Below are 17,415 nucleotides of genomic sequence, written 5' to 3'. Positions count from 1 at the left end.
TCCTGTTGACCTTTCTTCTCCCGCCAAAGTTATGTCAGAATTTTACTTCCATACAAGAAATACCAAACCAACAAACACTTCCTTCCCTCTCAGGTGTTTGAATCTTTTCAGCTTCCACCTTGGTTCCTGTGAATGCTTCGTCTTTGTTCTCCATCATCATGAATCTAATCTATAAGCTCAGACTTTCTTTCTCTTCGTTTTCCCCACCCAATTACCAACCGCGGCACATATTGAGGGCACACACACACTTTAATAATAAATTACTTCAGCAGATCGAGGAGTCACAAGTTCAGGTCTGTTAGGATTTTAAAGGAGAAAGCAATTAATCAGATATTTTCTGAACAGAGAGAAAAGTGTGCATTGGTTGTGCAGCTTACAGAGGCCGGATACTGGAGCGGCCCCCTCTGTGTGACTGTCTGCCATTAGGAAGGCAGCAGCTGATTAATATAACAGCCACAATGAGGATGTACACCTCTATATGTTTTCATTTAAGGCAACCTGAGTCTTTCAAACTTCAGTAAGAGTAAAATTACAGATTCAAAGAAATATTCATAAAAGCACCCAAAAGATGACTTCATTAAAATCAATAACATTTAGATTGATCGCTGTTGGATGACCAATTGCAAAATGATTATTAATCAACTTAAATATGAGTCATACGTTTCGTCCTGGTGCCTCTTTCGATATGTTTTGTCTTTATGGCTAATAGTCTTGAGCCTCCCTAGCTAACACTAGAATCCAAAACACAAAGTCTTGAAGAAAGAATTTCACAGTGCATTGTCTTCCACCTCCGACGCTGCCGGCTCACTGATACACTTGATCTGCGATCAGAAAACAAATGTTTTGTGTCTCCAGACAGATTTTTCTTTTTCCTTTCTGATGGTAAAGGTCGCCGACCCCTGAGCTTCAGCAGCCGCCATTCTCACGCTCACTGTCACACACACACACTTAGTGTTCAACCGCGTAGCTCACGAACCGCTGTGGTCGGACACAGGCGCAGTAACTTGAAGCCTGACAGGATGATCTTCGATCCCTGGCTCCTCCCACTGCACATCAAAGTATCCTGGAGCAAGAAACTGAACCCCAAACTGCTCCTGTGCATCAGTGTGTGAATGTGGCATGTAGTGTAAAAGTGTTTAGTGAGAGAGTTTTTAGGGAGAGAGAGTCGGTAGTGAACAGGCAAAGACGGTTGAAAGGAGAGCAAGAATGGGAAGAAGAGAAAGGAGGGAGGGATGTGCGTGCTTCACCCAGAGTTACTCACAATGATCCTGAAAGACACAGCGACCTTCAGCTTGGCACATCGCTGTTATGACACATCACCAAGGTAAATAGTCTCTCTCACACACACACACACACACACACACACACACACACACACACACACACACACACACACACTCAGCCTGCGTCAGCCTGTCAACATGCGTCACACATTGTTAGTCGTCCCACAGTCCTCTATTCACTTATACTCAATGCAAAAGTCTCAGTGGTGGAGTTGGACGACATATTCTGTCTCAGTCGGTGCAAAACAAGCTCATACACACACACAAACACACACACACAGAGTACCATACTGACACCAAATCTGATTTCCGGTTTTCTATCAAACACACACGCAGACATAGCAGTTGTCTGTAGCTGGGGGAACAGATTGCGGGGACTTAGCTGGCACTGAGGGTCATGAACGTCCGGGATAAGAGCCAGTGAACTCTCCCTCTGTTCTGCCCTGCTGGACCTTCATCCTAGCAGACCGCTGCTGGATGAGGGAACATGTGATCACATGCTGGAGACGAGATCAGATCAGATTTAAGTTTAATGATGCCCGTGGGGAAATTCCATCATTGCAGCAGCAGATTTTAAAGCAAGTTATGAAATCAGGAAACAAAGCGGAGGATTGGATTTGTTCAGAATAACTAATATCGACTCACTCACTCATCCCCCGCTGTGTCCAGTTATCACATTTCAAGTGTAGTTTTACAGTCACTACAATTTAATTGCTATGATTGAAATACTTATTCACACTCTAATGACACAACTAAAGCTCCTGAAGCTGCGTGAACCTTACTGCTTCATCCATTGTTCCTCTACAGTCATTCTGAGGATGGATGTTTTCTCTTGGAACATTAAATTTAGTTTCAGCTCAGGGTGCTGCTATAAATACTTAAAAGAAACACAATCTACACTCTCAAATATTGGCCAGAGCCTCAACTGCAGAGAGAAGATTTTATTTGAAGGCTTTCTTTCTAATTTCCCCCGCTTTATGTCTCATCACATTTCTGGAAGGATCCTCCTCCTGTTGTCTGATCTGGTTGCCTTTGCAGGCTCAACACTTCCTCCATGTTTTCCTGTTGTTTTCTAAAACGTCCACAGCTTCATCGGTACAGTACCAGTCATATAAAACTCAGCACTCTATTAAGTTTAAAGATCTTCTCCAGACACGTATTGAGACATATAATGTAATGAGGGTGTAATTAAGAAGCACATGATCTCAAAATGTTGGAAAAACAGCAACTTGCACTGAAAGGTTGAATATGGAAGTGAACGTTTGCAGGTCCTTCACGCTACACACAGAAAAAGAATTCATAGAATAACATATAAAATACAATAAATCAATATATACAGTATTTATATCCATATATACTGGTTGAATGTTAACAGCAGCAACAGGACAGTGATGGTAAAATGGTTTCATCTTCACATAAAGAGTCCGGCCACTTCGACTGCGTTCGAGCACCAAACGCCGTTCAGATCAGCTGCAGCAACGGTGGACAGAATGCACAAAATGGATACAAAGAATTGTCAACATAATGAATGATTCTGGTGCTGACCTTCTTCCCATAACCCCCATAATGCATTGTCTTGATGGGGTCGGGCTGTATGATGAGCCCCCATCAATAAGGCTTTAGCGGTTTGAAGAGGACGGCCACAGTGAGTCACAATCCCTCAATAATCAAATGATCCTCATTCTCTTTAAGTGCCTCTGAGACAGCCGCTCCTCCTGCCGTCAGAAAAAGAAATGCTCGACATCACGTTGTCATGACAGACGATGACTTTGTCCTCTAGAAAGTGACTGAAGACAGACAGACAGACAGACAGACAGACAGACAGATAAGAAGCAGTAGCCGTACATAAAACAACACATACCCACTTTAGTGACTGCCGTCTTTTGGAGAATTTAGAGCTCAACCTGTGATAGACTGGCTCACCCAGCCCCCCCACGACCCTACTGGATGAGAGGTAATAGATGGATGTATAGATTTTATAACCTACTTAATGCTGAAACAGCCTTGTTACCACCTTTCTCTAACTATTGAGTCTTTTTCTGTACTCTAAACCCAGCATGGTCTAACTTGGTCAAACATATTTCAGTGTTTTGTGATTTGGGTGAGCTGACCCTCTCGGTGGTGGCCGTCCAACTGACTGCTGTAATAACACTGAGTGTGGAAATGACTCAGCAATGTTAAAATACTGCATGTGACAAAGTAAAGTGAAATCTGCTTAAGTAGTTCAAATGGTCAAAGACTCTCCGGATGAGTCTGTGCTCAGGTTTATTTTAGTGACAGCCAAAAAGCTGCAGGTATCCAGAAGTATGTGGCTTATGTTTATTAATAGCAGCATCAGTGTAATATATTATGTGCTCCCTTGACAGAAGCTAGATGACTGACTCTGTGTGTGTGTGTGTGTGTGTGTGTGTGTGTGTGTGTGTGTGTTGTTTGCTTTCAGCTCGCCATGGAGGTACTTTCTGCCTATGCACAGTAATGTGAGCTCAGGCCAGCTGAGCCCAACAAAAACTGCTGTGTGTTCAGTTGCACCTTGGGCACTAATGTAACACACACACACACACACACACACACACACACACACACACACACACACACACACACACACACACACACACACACGGATGCATGTAGGCCATCTGTTGCAGTCAACACCATACCCGACCTTTGTAAACAAACAACAGTGCTCCAAGAACACACACGTACAGTACCACACACACACACACACACACACACACACACACACACACACACACACACACACAGCCAAGAATTAATTAAGGGAGGTAATTTTGCAACTGTGCACAACGTGAGAGTACAGCAAAGGTCTCGCGTCACTCAAACCCAGGTCGCGCTGCAGGAACCCCTTTCACCAATATTCACTCCCTCCAGGAAGTTGTGATCGCAACTATTAACGCAAATTCAACCAATGCCTGTGAATTCTGCCCAACTTCGTCCAATCACTGACCAAACGTTGTAGTTTCCTAAAGGTTGCCATACGTCTCTGAACTCACTTGGTTTCAAAAGAAGCAGACACAAGTATGACACAAACTTGAAGCTGCTGTGAAATCAGCCATTTTAGGCCTCAACAATAAACCAAAAAACACTGAATACCTGGAGGGACCGATTAATCCATGTTCACATTTTGTGATTATTTTTCTTGTATAAAGTGGTTTCTGGTCCATGGGGGAGCTTTTATTTTGTTAACTGTATTTTTGGTGGGCAACCTTTGAACGCTGTCACTTCCTGTGAATTTGCCCCCTCAGAGAGGTAAAAGGGCTTTTGTCAGTAATATCTTAAAATGTGGTTTAAAAAAAAGATAAAAAGAGGCAACAATCTCACTTTGTGCAGCTCACAAATGTTTCAGTGGGTACTTTTTATCCAGTTGACCCATCTGAAGCTCAGCTAATGGAGCCACTGTCTGTCCTCTCAAAAGCGCTTTGAGTGGTCGAAAGACTAGAAAGGAGCTACACAAGTACAGGTCCATTTACCATTTACCATCCTTTAAAGGTGTGTGTAGAAACCTGCTTGTGTGAAGTTGCTGTGCTGATATTGTGTTACACACAGAATAATGGCAGCAGTTGTCCTTGTGTCATTCCTTTACAAACACACAGTGTGTGAGACTAGTTCATTCACTGTCAGTCATAAAGGTAATCATGATAGGCCGCTGTAGAGGATTCAGCCTCCATTAGCAGATGAATGATAACAAAAGAGGCATTTCTCATTTCCTAAATCGGCTGTCAAACTGATACCGCGGGTGTGATGTAAGAGCCACAAATCCTCTGAGCCATTTGCTGGAATTTCAGATAGGGAAGGATGTAATGAAATAACCAGTGTTTCTTCATAAATCAGGTGACCTTATGTTACCTACCCAGCTGCTGCGTTACAGACGGCAGACAGGAATCAAACCAGTGACAGACGCAGGGACACTGACAGAATACATTACTGTGATGCTTCCAAGAACTGGGCTTAATAAGAGCCAGCTCGTACCAGTGTCCACAGGATGTGGCACTTTTGCTTACTTTAATTTATTGCACTTTGTGGGAGGCTGTAATGACGGCAGTGAAACAGGGAGATCTGAGGGAGACATGAGCGGGGGGGGACAATGCAGGAGGTGTTATCATTATAAGGAACATCTTACACCATGCAGCATGTTACTGTCATAGCTGGTCTGCTAGTTCAGTCCAGTGGTTCTTAACCTAAAGGGTCAGTCTAATGTCTGAGAGACTGAATGTATGATAATAACAGGCACATCATGTTTCATTCACACAGTAGTTTAAAAACAGGCACACAAAGGGCAACCACTTACAGTAGAATCAGCTGATAATGATCAGTAATCAATACTCCCATTATTAAAGCATTAATCAAACCAATACCGTCAGACAACCTTATCAGACTTTAGCAGTTAGCAGGTGTTTCTGTAGCGGAGACAAAGGTTATGGTTCAAACGTTCATCCTCTGGGTTCAGTTCAGATGTTGTGGCTGTTGGAAGAAACCACCTCAACACATTCTGACTTTTAGACTCAACTTCTAACATCAAACCCTGATTGAACACAACAGACTCTGTATCACAGACTATCAGGATAACAGCTCGTACCGGAAGAGGAAACAGAGGAAAGGAGCTGATTGATAGAGGAAAGGAGAGGAAATGACGGGAGGTGAAAAGAGGATGGACGAACGCAGAGTCTCGCTGCCAGCTCCATCCCTCCTTCCTACAGCCGCCATCTCTGGAGGGCACAAATTACACTCCAGGTTGACACCAAAGCAGCTGAGGTTCACGTTATGCACACACACACACACACACACACACACACACACACACACACCTCACAAATCACATTCATTTCAGTCTGGAGCAGACAAATTCAATTAGACCAGCACTGCGCTAAATGGGCTTATCTGAACACTGGTAGCTTGTTACATAGAGCCCTAAGCCCTGTGTGTGTGTGTGTGTGTGTGTGTGTGTGTGTGAGTGTGGTGTGTGTGTGTGTGTGTGTGTGTGTGAGAGAGTGAGAGTGAGAGTGAGAGTGAGAGAGAGAGAGAGAGAGAGAGAGAGAGAGAGAAAGCTTTGAAGCATGAAACCATAAAACCTGAACTGGCATGAGGGCATGTTGTGTGTCGATTACACATCCACAGCTAACAGACTTAGTGTTGTATGGCGGTGTTGTGGCAGAGCTGCTGCTGTGGTGCTGATGTGGTTACAGATGTTACAGATGCAGGATTCATTTCCAGTAAGATCCTGCAAGGTCCTACAAATGGAGCCCAATTTTGCTTTAGTAGTAACAAATTCTGTGCAGGAATAGCACTGAGAGACCCGCCTGCATGTCCACAGGTTTTCAACACACAATGCAGTTTGTAAAAGAATGATTACAGGAGATAAGAACAAAGGGTGACACCTTCCTTCACTAAGTCCTGCACACTGGTCCTTTAATCCCCAGTGTTTGCTAGTGTAACCTCGAGTCCTACAGTCAGTGCAATGCAACACGTATTGAGAATAAAGTTTCCATTCATGAATTCATATTTACTTGAGTTTAAAGAAGTCTTAAATTACTGTTTTCATCAGGAAACAGCCCAGTAACCTGTATAAATAAAGCACCATCTGACCAGGTTTAATGGACAGCGCATAGTGATGTATTAATGTATTAATAATGTCAAACAAAATCATTTCATAACTTGTTCTTATTTTCATTGAGGATGCATGTGTAGTGGAGACTGCTGTGGGTTAATACTGAGTACACATGCAGGCGACGGCACAGTGACAAACCAAACTCTCCACTCTCACTAAATATCCTCACACTTCATTATAAATGTAATGAAAATGTCTGCTGGGCTTTAAACTGCTGCTTCCTCTGCTCTCACGGCGGTGACAGAGAGGTGATGATACTGAAAAGAGCAGCAGACACACTCGAGTGGCTCCTCTAGCTCCACCCGCCTGGCACGAGAGGAGCAGTCAGAGAGAATCACAACCTATCACATCTTCACCCGTCTAATGAGCAGCCGGGACTCTGGTTCTGTTCTGCTCCTCTGTGAGAGCAGAGACTTGTAAATGAGACAACGAGAAACAAGACTCAGTTACTACCACATACTGGGGCCTGCTTTGGGTTCAGGCTGTATGGACAGGGTCTAATGAGTTTTGCACACTAATTCTTCCCATCTGATTCAGCACATCTCCACCCAGGGCTGGCAACACCAGCTGGGCTCAAGAGAACAGCTTCCCCACAAAGAGAAGCAGACGAAAACAAGAGGAATAATAGATATGTTCCACAAACCGGTGTCTTTAATTTATAATGTGTAACATTTCCTCATTAAACAGTGTATGTGTTGTGGTTGTCTGCCAGAAGCTGTCATACATTGACTGTTGATCCAGTCTGAAGCCACATTGTTACCATCCACTGTTTAGATCTTGGTGCTTTTTAACTCTAGATTTGAACCGGATGAAGGATTTTAGTCATCGGACGTCTGGATCTTAAGTTATCAGAGAAACAAGCTGAGCTAACGTTAGCAGCAGCTCGGCTCGCAGCCCCTCCGGGACGTCCTTTGTCTGTCCAACAGCGTGGGAGAAGCAGTGATTGTTAAGGTGGAACTGCTTTATTCAGTGTGTTTAGTGGTTTTAATCAGCGGGTCTGTTTGTGTTGGAGAGGAGGAGACCTCTGTGGATCATTGGGCTCCCGGTAGAAACCTCCTGAACCATGAACACTGAAGGAATCCTAACCGGGAGAAGCTGACTGCAATGACGCCAATGCTTCCCAATTTGCAAGAAAACACAGCAATCACAGCACTTCTTGAAAATGTTGACTACATGCAGCAGACTGCTTTGTACAGGACAGAACTGTGACCCCTCTATTAAAATCCTAAATCTTATGTGATAACACAACCTTCCACTCAAGCCCAGTCACACACAGGCAGACAACCTGAGGGTCACATTACTTTTAGAAACAGCATGTATTGATACTACCAGCACTACTATAAAAGGGGAAAATCACACAGGGCCTTTTCAATTATTTAGTGCACTAAGGCAGCAGTGCAGAGAGAAGTTAATGACCTCAATTTGTAAAACTGCTGGCCTTGGTGGAGGCAGCTTAATGAAGATTTACACTGGCTGTGTAAGGGGGCAGCAACGAGAGGTGGAGAGCTGCAAAGAATGGGTATTACATGCTGCTGGTGCGGTGCAGAGGCACAGGGCAGACAGATGTTAACAGGAAGAAAATGGAAGTAGGATGAATGAGAGGTGGAGGGGACAGATGGAAAGCTACAGGCTGCACAGAGAATCACTGAGAGGGAACAAGAGAAAGAACGTCAATGTTCAGCAAACTCAAGTACAACAGTGCGATTATTTTCATCAATATTTTCCTCCACTTTCTGATTAATCTGTTCATTCCGTCAGTCACACGTTCCTAAAACCCATAAAGAACATTATAAGTTTTGTACAAAATAAAACAGTAAAATTAGCAAACCTGAACACTCTTATGAGAATTATTTTGGTCCACCAGTCATTTTATTAACTAATTAATTCAAATAAAGTATCTTGGATATCATTTTGTACTGTACTGTTTCGTACCACTTCCTATAGTACTGTATCGTTTGGTATCGTTTAACATTGCTAACATCGTATCGTATCATATTGTTTCGTATCGTATGTTCACAGCAGATTGAACAAACTTTTAAACATAAGTTGTATTTGAGGGAGACACTGAACAAAATACTTGTAATTTAAATAATCTTGCATGTTGCACTACTCACCCTGTTTCAGTCTTCCTGCCCTCTGTACGCTTCAATCAACCAATCACATTTCATGGGTGCTCACAGTGAATATGAATATACGGAACCATTGATAGGTTTTGACAATTGCTAATTCAATCCAATATAGATTTATTCAACATGTTATGTTGCAGTTCAGCTCTGACATTGGCCAACCATATCCTCCCCACAGCGAGAGAGTCATATCTCAAATAAAGTGCTTCCTAAACTAACAGCCAGCCACCGGGCGATCCAGATGTTCTGGTTTCACGTTTGGGGAGCCGTCCTGTCATTGCACACACACCCTGCAGCTGCAGCCTGGACATTTTCAATCCTGGAAAAAATGCTGTATTCAGATACTGCTAATGACAACCAAACATTTCCTACTGCTGCAGCTTCATATTAAAGGCTTTTAACTGGCTAAACACAAGTTTACTTTTGTTTTGAAGAAAGTCACAGGAAGGGCTTGTCACTTGGCTTGACCCTGCCCGCAATCTAAAACATTGGTTCCCAACCTGGGGGCCTCGCAAGGCCTTCCTGATTTTAAGGGGTGAAAGAAAACTTTAAAAATATATATCACAGCATTTAGTTCACTTCTATGAAGAAAAGTAAATGTGAAGTAAATTGTCTAATAGAACAATGGTTAAACATCAGGGACAAGAAAACACTGAAGCCTATTAAATCTCTATGATTGTTAAAAGTAAATAATACAGACTTGTGGAAGAATTCTATAAAACGTTCCCTTAACAGGAAATAATCATTTGTTTTACACAAACTTCCTGCAGTTACTGAGTTCAATATTTGGGTTCATTGTACAGTCAACAGTCAGTTTGAAATATGTCGGGGAGTAATGGAACAAGAAGGAGCAGCCACAGTGAGCTGTTAGAGGAAGAGCTGCACACCTCCAGCCTCTCAGCCAGGGTACACTGTCACTGTTCACAGACTCGAGTCCTTGCAGCATAAAATCAGATCACAGCTGCTCACACAAAGATGGAAAACTATTGCCTCGCTAAATTAAGTTTGTTTTGCAGCCTTCAGTATTCTGGGACCTGTAATCAGGAAATAATCGTGATCTCAATATCGATGAGAATTACTGTGATTTTCATTTTGGCCATAATCGTGAAGCCCTACTATACAGACAAAAGCATGATTTCCATCTGAATGAAACCATTAAAATCTAAACTGTTCTCCATGTCTGTAGCAATCTGAGTCATTTGCTGATCTATGCATCTACTACTGCAAAGAGCTGTGGATTTACAGAGCCTAAACTTCACTAAACTACTAAAAGCATACAGTATGTTGCAAATGTATTAAGATGTGTATGCATCGTCTCAGCTTACGGTACAGTACATCCAGCCACTATTGTTTCAGGTAACAGCTGAGTCAGGGATCCTGCAAGGTACAAAGCAATTTCCCATGGCCTCAGCTGTAATATAGAGCGCTTCCACTCAGCACTAAAGAAATCATTACTGCTGCTGGACTACCAGAGTACAGCACCGACAAGCTCACGTTTCAGCAAACAGCATCAGATGCAGCCTGTGATGCAGCGGGAAATATAAAGACGGCTCAACTGTAACCTCCGATATGGAGCCCTGAGTCTTCAGTGGTTACAAACTGTTTCATGGGTGCAGAGAGATCATTCCAGTTGAAGCACAAAGTAAAGATAAAGATACCTGATTTTGTTGCAGCATGTCCGAGTGGTAAAATGTCGTCCCGGCTCACTATTGATGTTGTGAGACTCAGCACAGTTCATGGTTTAGACATCAAGAGAGAGGTATTGGGTGCTATGAGAACACCTTTAGGGAGCAAATACGGCAGAAAATCAAAACAGCTCTTGACTTTGATTATCAAGCATTTTATGAACAAGGACTGTGTCTGCGCTGCAGTTTTCTACAGAGAAGAGAGAAACTAACCAACAGTCGTACTGCACAGTGTTTCCCACAGGATTATTCATGGTGGTCGTCCCTGAATAGGGTGTGGGGACAGATTTATAGTGTTCCTGTATACTGTGTATTTATACATCCATTCATTGGCATTATGGTCATCACCCATCAACTAGGCAGTGCTGATCAGATATGGATCCAGATTCTGTTGTTGACCATTTCTCTCCTCAAATCTGTTCACAAACACATTTTACTGTGTGATCCTGTGTGAGCAGGCAAGCCGCCATTGTTTTCAAACCAAGAGCAGCCAATGAGAGCAGCTCAACTCGCCTCCTAGTGTGAGCCTATCATAATGTCACCCGTTGGTTTGTGGAGAACCGTTCTGAAGCCTCGAGTTTGGCGTTATGGTCGTTTGTCGGAGCCAGTGAAGGTGACATACTTGTTTTTTTAGTTTTTGTTAAATTTATGAAATGAAAAAAAAAAAAACAATTCATGAATGTTTTTAAAAGTTTTATGTTGAAACCCCAGAGAAGCTGTGTTTACACCTGTTCAATAAAAAAAGGTGGTGCCCAAGCTTTCACATACAACTGTATAAAGCAGCATAAAATAGAAATACTCAAGTAAAGTACCTCACAACTGTTCTTATGTACAGTACTTAAGTAAACTTACACCACTTTATTCTAATTTCACACTAAGATTTTTATTTTTAATGCAAGTGTAAATCAGTTCCTAATAACGGTTATCGGTTTCCTCGATTACTAATAATCAGCTGCACTAATGTTTTATTTTACTGCTGTATTAAGATTGAGATCAGATTTTATATATTATGCAAACTGTTAGGTAGGTTTGGCAAAAGATGGGTCCCTGAACGCAACACATTCAAAGTAAACGCTCAGAAACGCCACACGGGAGCGCTTTGGAATATTTAAAGGAAGCAACAAGAAGTCGGACTTACAAGTAAATTAGCTCAGGTGTCGTCTGCGGTCAGATAGCAGCCTTTATGCATGTGGGAGAAATCAATGGGAGCATTTCAGAAGAGTTGAGCAACTGTCAAATGTGAGCTAATTAAAATGAGTGAACCGGCTCTGACACACAAACACACACACACTCAACATATGTGTGTTGACCTGTCTTTCTGTGTACATGCATGAACACACACATTAAACTCCACCACTCATGTGTCAAGTCTCACTCCACCTTCACTTCCGTTTCTCAGTGTAGTGTGTACGTGTGTGTAGTGTGTGTACGTATGTGTACGTTTGTATAGTGTGTGTACGTGTGTGTAGTGTGTGTACGAGTGTGTAGTGTGTACGTGTGTGTAGTGTGTGTACGTATGTGTACGTGTGTGTAGTGTGTGTACGTGTGTGTACCTATGTAAGCCGTACACCTTGGAGACCAGGTTGCATCACCTACGTTCCCCTGCTTACACACACAGATGACACTCCCTCACTCTCTACTACTGCTGCCAAGCCAGTGCATCCACATGAGCTGTGTGTGTGTGTGTGTGTGTGTGTGTGTGTGTGTGTGTGTGTGTGTGTGTGTGATTGTAAGTCTGGCTCCTAAGCTGGGTCTAAGCTTAGTTGAGCTCTTGAGACTTCTCTGTGTGGGTGAACTTGACCTTGTGTGTCATGAAACCAAGGTCACCTGCACGCTGGGAAAAAGCTCATGATTGGACCTCGAGTTCACAAATGATTATTTCCAATGTAGAGAATGAACCGTGCTCCACATTTTAGCTTTTTCTTCAGTGAGTTAGATAGTTAGCTTAGCACAAAGACCACTTTGTTCAGCTAGCAGCACCTCTAAAGCTCTCATATGAGCATGCTACATCTCGTTTGTTTAATGTCATGTGTTGCTCCGACATATAATGCTTCCTCGGAAGGGAGGTGGAATCAGCAGGCAGATGTAACAAAGGTGGGATGGAACAAAGTGCAAATTCTTCTGTACTTAAGTAGATTCAGTTATCTATACTTCAGTAATTCATACAGCAGACGTAATGATGTGAGAGAGGGAGACTCAACGCTGTAGGCAGTTTCAGTCAGCTTTGCACAGACCCTGTACTATTACTGGAATATAAACTGTAAATGTATATATATGTATGTAGGTGGTTTGTTAACCTGTCCAACACTCCGACCCCGACCTAGATCTCTAATAATTAAATTATTGAGGATTATTCAGGTTTGACGAAGCTTTTCTAGCCTTTACGGCACTGGTTCCCAGGAAGCTCACAGACAATAAAATGCCACTCAGCCAATCAAGTCTGTGCATCCTGATTACGACAAAAAAGGGATAAGTTCGAGAAAATGTCCTCAATTAAAAGGTTGGAAACATCATAATGTCAAAGCTGAATGACTTACAAGGAGAAAACAATCAAAAACACTAAAATAAACAGCCTCTAGTAGAAGGTAAAATACAGGTAAAAATAAAGGAACTAGAATTTGTGAATGTGAGTGATAGCTGCTGGAACAAAGATCTTTTTATACTATTTGCTCTACATCTTGGAACTATAAACCTCCACCCGTATTTATGTGTGCTTATGTATTTAAAGAACAAGTCTTCTCAACGCTAGGGTGCTCCCACTGGGCCCCCTCCCCGCCCCCATTAAAAGCCTGTAGTTACGCTCTCCATCCTGCATTCACTCACACATCATCTCCGTGCTGTCACTATCAGGGGCTGTCAATCATGATATCAGCTGGTCTCATCCATCCAGTAGCACGACAGGTGCTCCCAGTCTGTTCTGACCCCACCATTAATGTGCTGTGTCAGTACTCGGACAGACAGAAACACTTGACTCCTATGAGCTTTGGACTGTAAAGAACTTATTTAAAATGTGAGTGCAGTATCTGATCTGATCTTTTTTGGCATAAAGACGTAACATGAAAGCGTTACAATCTCTCTACAGTTCTATTCTGATGTCATTTTCTGGGTTATGAATTGAAATACAAGATAAAAGTTACCCTGTGCCTACCGTTGTACAGACTCTGGTGGTGGGGGGGCATCTCCTCTCCTGTGGCCCTCCTCTGACCCCCGTCCCTCCCAGGGGAGCCACCGCTGTACCTCCCCTTGCCGTGCTCCACCCCGGCACTGTGCTGATAGTGATGGTGGCGGCGTATAGACTCTGGACTACCCACAATCACCCTCCCTTGCCTTAGGTGCTCCGGCGTCCCCATCGCTGCCTGCTTGGCCTCAGGACTCCCACAACCTGCCCCCGCCACATGGACCGGCCTGTGTCTCTGACTCAGCTCTGGGCTGGACTTGGCTGAGCCCTTCCCGCAGCCTGGTGACGCCTGCCCTGACATCAATAGCTGTTTCTGGGCTAGTAGGTCAGAGCTGCAGGGTTTGGGGTGGGAGTCACATGGTAGCCTGGTGGGAGACCTGCTGTGTTTCTCTGGGCTGTGTCCCCGAAGGCCACGAGGGTCCAGGTTGGTGAGGGACCCCCCACGGGGGCGGCAGGACTGGGGGAAGGTGTGGTACTCTGGGGTGGAGCTGTGCCTTCTGCCTGTGGATTCACACACATCTCCCGGTCTGGACCTGGATCCAGGGCCGGCATTGGAGCCGAGAGGAGGGGGTTTGAGGTGGGGGTTATCGGGACTATCTGTACTCCCCGCGCTGGAGGTGCTGCTCCCATCGCCGACGTCCCGCAGCAGGCCAGGTGCTGGGACGCTTCCACCCAGCTGGGACAAGCTGCTCTGGCTGTCGATGGAGCTCCTGCGGCCGGGGCCTCCCTGCCCGCCGACGCCTCCTCCCCCTGCAGCCGCAGCCCTCTCCTCCTCCAGCATGAGGCACACCTCCTTGAGCTCCAGGTTCTCCCGAATGACCTCCACCTGCCGCTGCTCCAGCTCCTTCAGCTTCTGCAGGTAAATGGCCACCTCCTTCCTCATCAGGCCGGCGCTGTAGCGGCCCAGACGCTGCCACTCCCGCGACACCCGCTTCCCCTTCTGCCGGTCGTCGTCCAGGAAGCAGCAAAGGTCCCGCAGCTCCTGGTTGTCCTCCTGCAGTTTCTGGTTCACGTCCTGGTTTACATACACACACATACACACACACACACAGCGGCACAGTGAGGGATTACATGCACATTCCTGCTGGGACGGATCATTTGATGAATGAGAAGAATATTCCCATCATGCAGCTGTGTTAGTGTGAGGTGTTTTCTGATCATCAGAGTGACTTTTTAAGCAGAAATGCCCCAAATACTCCGGTTCAACTTCTCCGATGTGAGGATTCGCTGCTGTTCTTTGTCTAATATGACAGTAGGCAGAAAATCGAATGAAAATATCACATTTGCACCATTTTGTGGGCTGATTGATGATTCATTAGTTAATATAAAACACAACCTTCAGACTAATCAACAATTAAACGAATGATATAAGAGAGTAAAACAGCGAATCGTCACAAATCAGGAAATATAGCTAATTTTTTCATTTTCATTCATTTTCTGCTGATCAACTCATGGATTAATGGATTCATGGTTTCAGCTGTGAATGAAATCATCAGAGCTTTGATGAGGGTTAAATGTCGACCTAAAGCTGCACCAGCAAACATTTCTGTATTTCTGGGACATTTACTTCAAATAACATCTCATACTTAAAGATTATATTGAAAATGAGTTTCCTGCTGCAGCCATCCACCTGCAGTCTGTCTCTCCCATATGCAACAGGTTTAATTAGTTTATATCCCTGACTCTTGGTCACCATTTTGCCGTTAACTGGCCATCTGTAAGCCTCACTGTATCTCAGAAGGCTTCCTCTCTCTCAGGTCCACAGGTCCTTTGTTACGGCCTACACTCCGGTATAAAACCCGGTACATCGTGGCTCCCCGGGGCCCACCCTCACCTTCAAACTCCGTATTTCGTTCAGGTGTTGCTGGAGTCTCCGGTTCACCTCCCGCATCAGATTGCCGTGCTCCACGATAACGCCCCTCTTCTCTGCCTCCGTCCTCCGCAGCCGCCGCACCAGCTCCTCTTTGCCCCACTTCAGCAGCTCCTCGTCGTTCATTTTGGAGATGTCCTCCGCCGGACTCTCTGCGCTTTTGGACAGCTGCGGCTGTGCGCCTTTCTCCATCCTTTTAATCTCCAGTGCAGGTTGACAGGGAAAAGTACTGGTGAAGTGTTGGTGAATTTCAGAGAACAAGACACCAAACCAAGCCCCAAAATACACCCGGGACAACTCCGATCCGAACGCTACTTGGGTTCCCCCCACCCACCCTTCTGATGTCCTCGGATTTACATCGCTTTCATTTTGGCTGTGCCTTCTCTCCCACGCCCATGCTGCAGCTCCGATATCCGCCCGGCGCTCTGCTGCGTTATCCCTGCCGTTAGAGCATCGCTCTGCATGCTGCTGCGTCTCCGGCTGAGCCCTTGGACGGCTTGGCGGGGCGGTTTCTCTCCAGGTGCATGCCGGTGTAGCCTTGCGCACTCCCGCTGCTCAGTGCGCACTACCGCTGTCCGACCGCCGGTGAGGAGGACAGGAGGAGGAGGTGGAGGAGGAGGAGGAGGACTGCAAGGAGAGGCTGCAGGTGCATATCCGGAGAGCCAGGATGTTTAGGTGAGTGTGGAGAACAGACTCTCTCCTCTCTCGCTCCTTCATTTCGCTCTCTGCTCTCTTGACGCCTCTTTGTCCTGTTACGCCATCTGCTGTACCTGTAAGGTATCACAGCACTGAGGAGGTCTACTTTATCACCAGAGCAATGTTGGTAGACCACAATTAAAATAAATTACCAACAAATAAAAGTCCTTCACTGACAATAAAGTAGTCTTAACTAAAAGTAAATTAACCACATTCAGCCAATTTAAATCTATAATCTGTAACATGTCCTCATTAAACAGTGAATAAACTCTGGCTCTATGTTCTATATGTAGTTGATTCAATCAATAATCTATAAACATTAAACAGTGTATAAACTCTAGAGCTGTTCTATATGTAGTTGAGTTCTTACATTATCTCAAATGTTTCAAACTCAGAAATATCTGTCATTTTATTCAGGTGACGCTGCGTTTCACCGGTCGCCTGTCGATGGCATCATATCCCCTCAGTGGATAACTGGGCTCCCGGGAGAAACCTCCTGAACCATGAACACTGAAGGAATCCTAACCGGGAGAAGATGACTGCAATGATGACAATGGTGGTGAAGACAACAACTCCCATGATCCCACACTGCTTCACCACCTCATCACACTTCATCTTTTGTTATTGAGAATTGTCCCTTTTAGAATATTATATATTATATTATTACTCATACATTTATGTGTAAACAATATTTTAACACAATACATAGATAATAGCTATTCTGCTATTTTCACCTGCCCCCCTGGTTTAGCTATAAATAGCAACAAAGTACTCGTAGGGAGGAGGTTGTGGTGGTGTCCATAGCTTTGGTTTGCCCTTTCCCAAACAACGACATGCCTGAAACAATGATCGGGAAGTGCTTTTTTATGCAACAATTTAAAAGGTTTTATTTTTTCCTGAGAGGCTCTGTACAAAATTAACCAAAATTCACACAAAACAAGCAAAATCTTTAAT

At 44.3% G+C, this 17,415-nt stretch overlaps 1 protein-coding gene and 1 long non-coding RNA gene across 5 annotated transcripts in view; one reads left to right on the top strand and one right to left on the bottom strand.

Moving 5' to 3' along the window:
* The window catches only part of LOC127361279 (coiled-coil domain-containing protein 85A-like), a 27,052-nt gene extending 10,571 nt beyond the window's left edge, over positions 1-16,481 (bottom strand). For 2 of the 4 annotated variants that reach the window (XM_051395805.1, XM_051395806.1), the window contains exons 1-2: positions 15,730-16,481; positions 13,866-14,910 (exon numbers count right to left, since the gene is read on the bottom strand). In XM_051395805.1, coding sequence (XP_051251765.1) covers positions 13,866-14,910; positions 15,730-15,957 — 1,273 coding nt within the window. In that variant the 5' untranslated portion in view covers positions 15,958-16,481. Of the gene's footprint in view, positions 3,071-13,854; positions 14,911-15,729 lie in introns of all 4 variants that reach the window. The other 2 variants (XM_051395807.1, XR_007884149.1) reach the window with 2 other exon arrangements.
* LOC127361296 (uncharacterized) lies at positions 16,386-17,412 on the top strand. The gene is made up of 2 exons (XR_007884179.1): positions 16,386-16,440; positions 16,879-17,412. It is a non-coding gene; the product is annotated as an uncharacterized LOC127361296 (long non-coding RNA).
* Positions 17,413-17,415: the final 3 nt, after the last annotated feature.

This window comes from Dicentrarchus labrax, unplaced genomic scaffold, assembly GCF_905237075.1.
Source record: "Dicentrarchus labrax unplaced genomic scaffold, dlabrax2021, whole genome shotgun sequence".
NCBI lineage: Eukaryota > Metazoa > Chordata > Actinopteri > Moronidae > Dicentrarchus > Dicentrarchus labrax.
The sequence above is the reverse complement of the archived record's forward strand: the minus strand, read 5'-3'. Positions and strand labels throughout refer to the sequence as shown.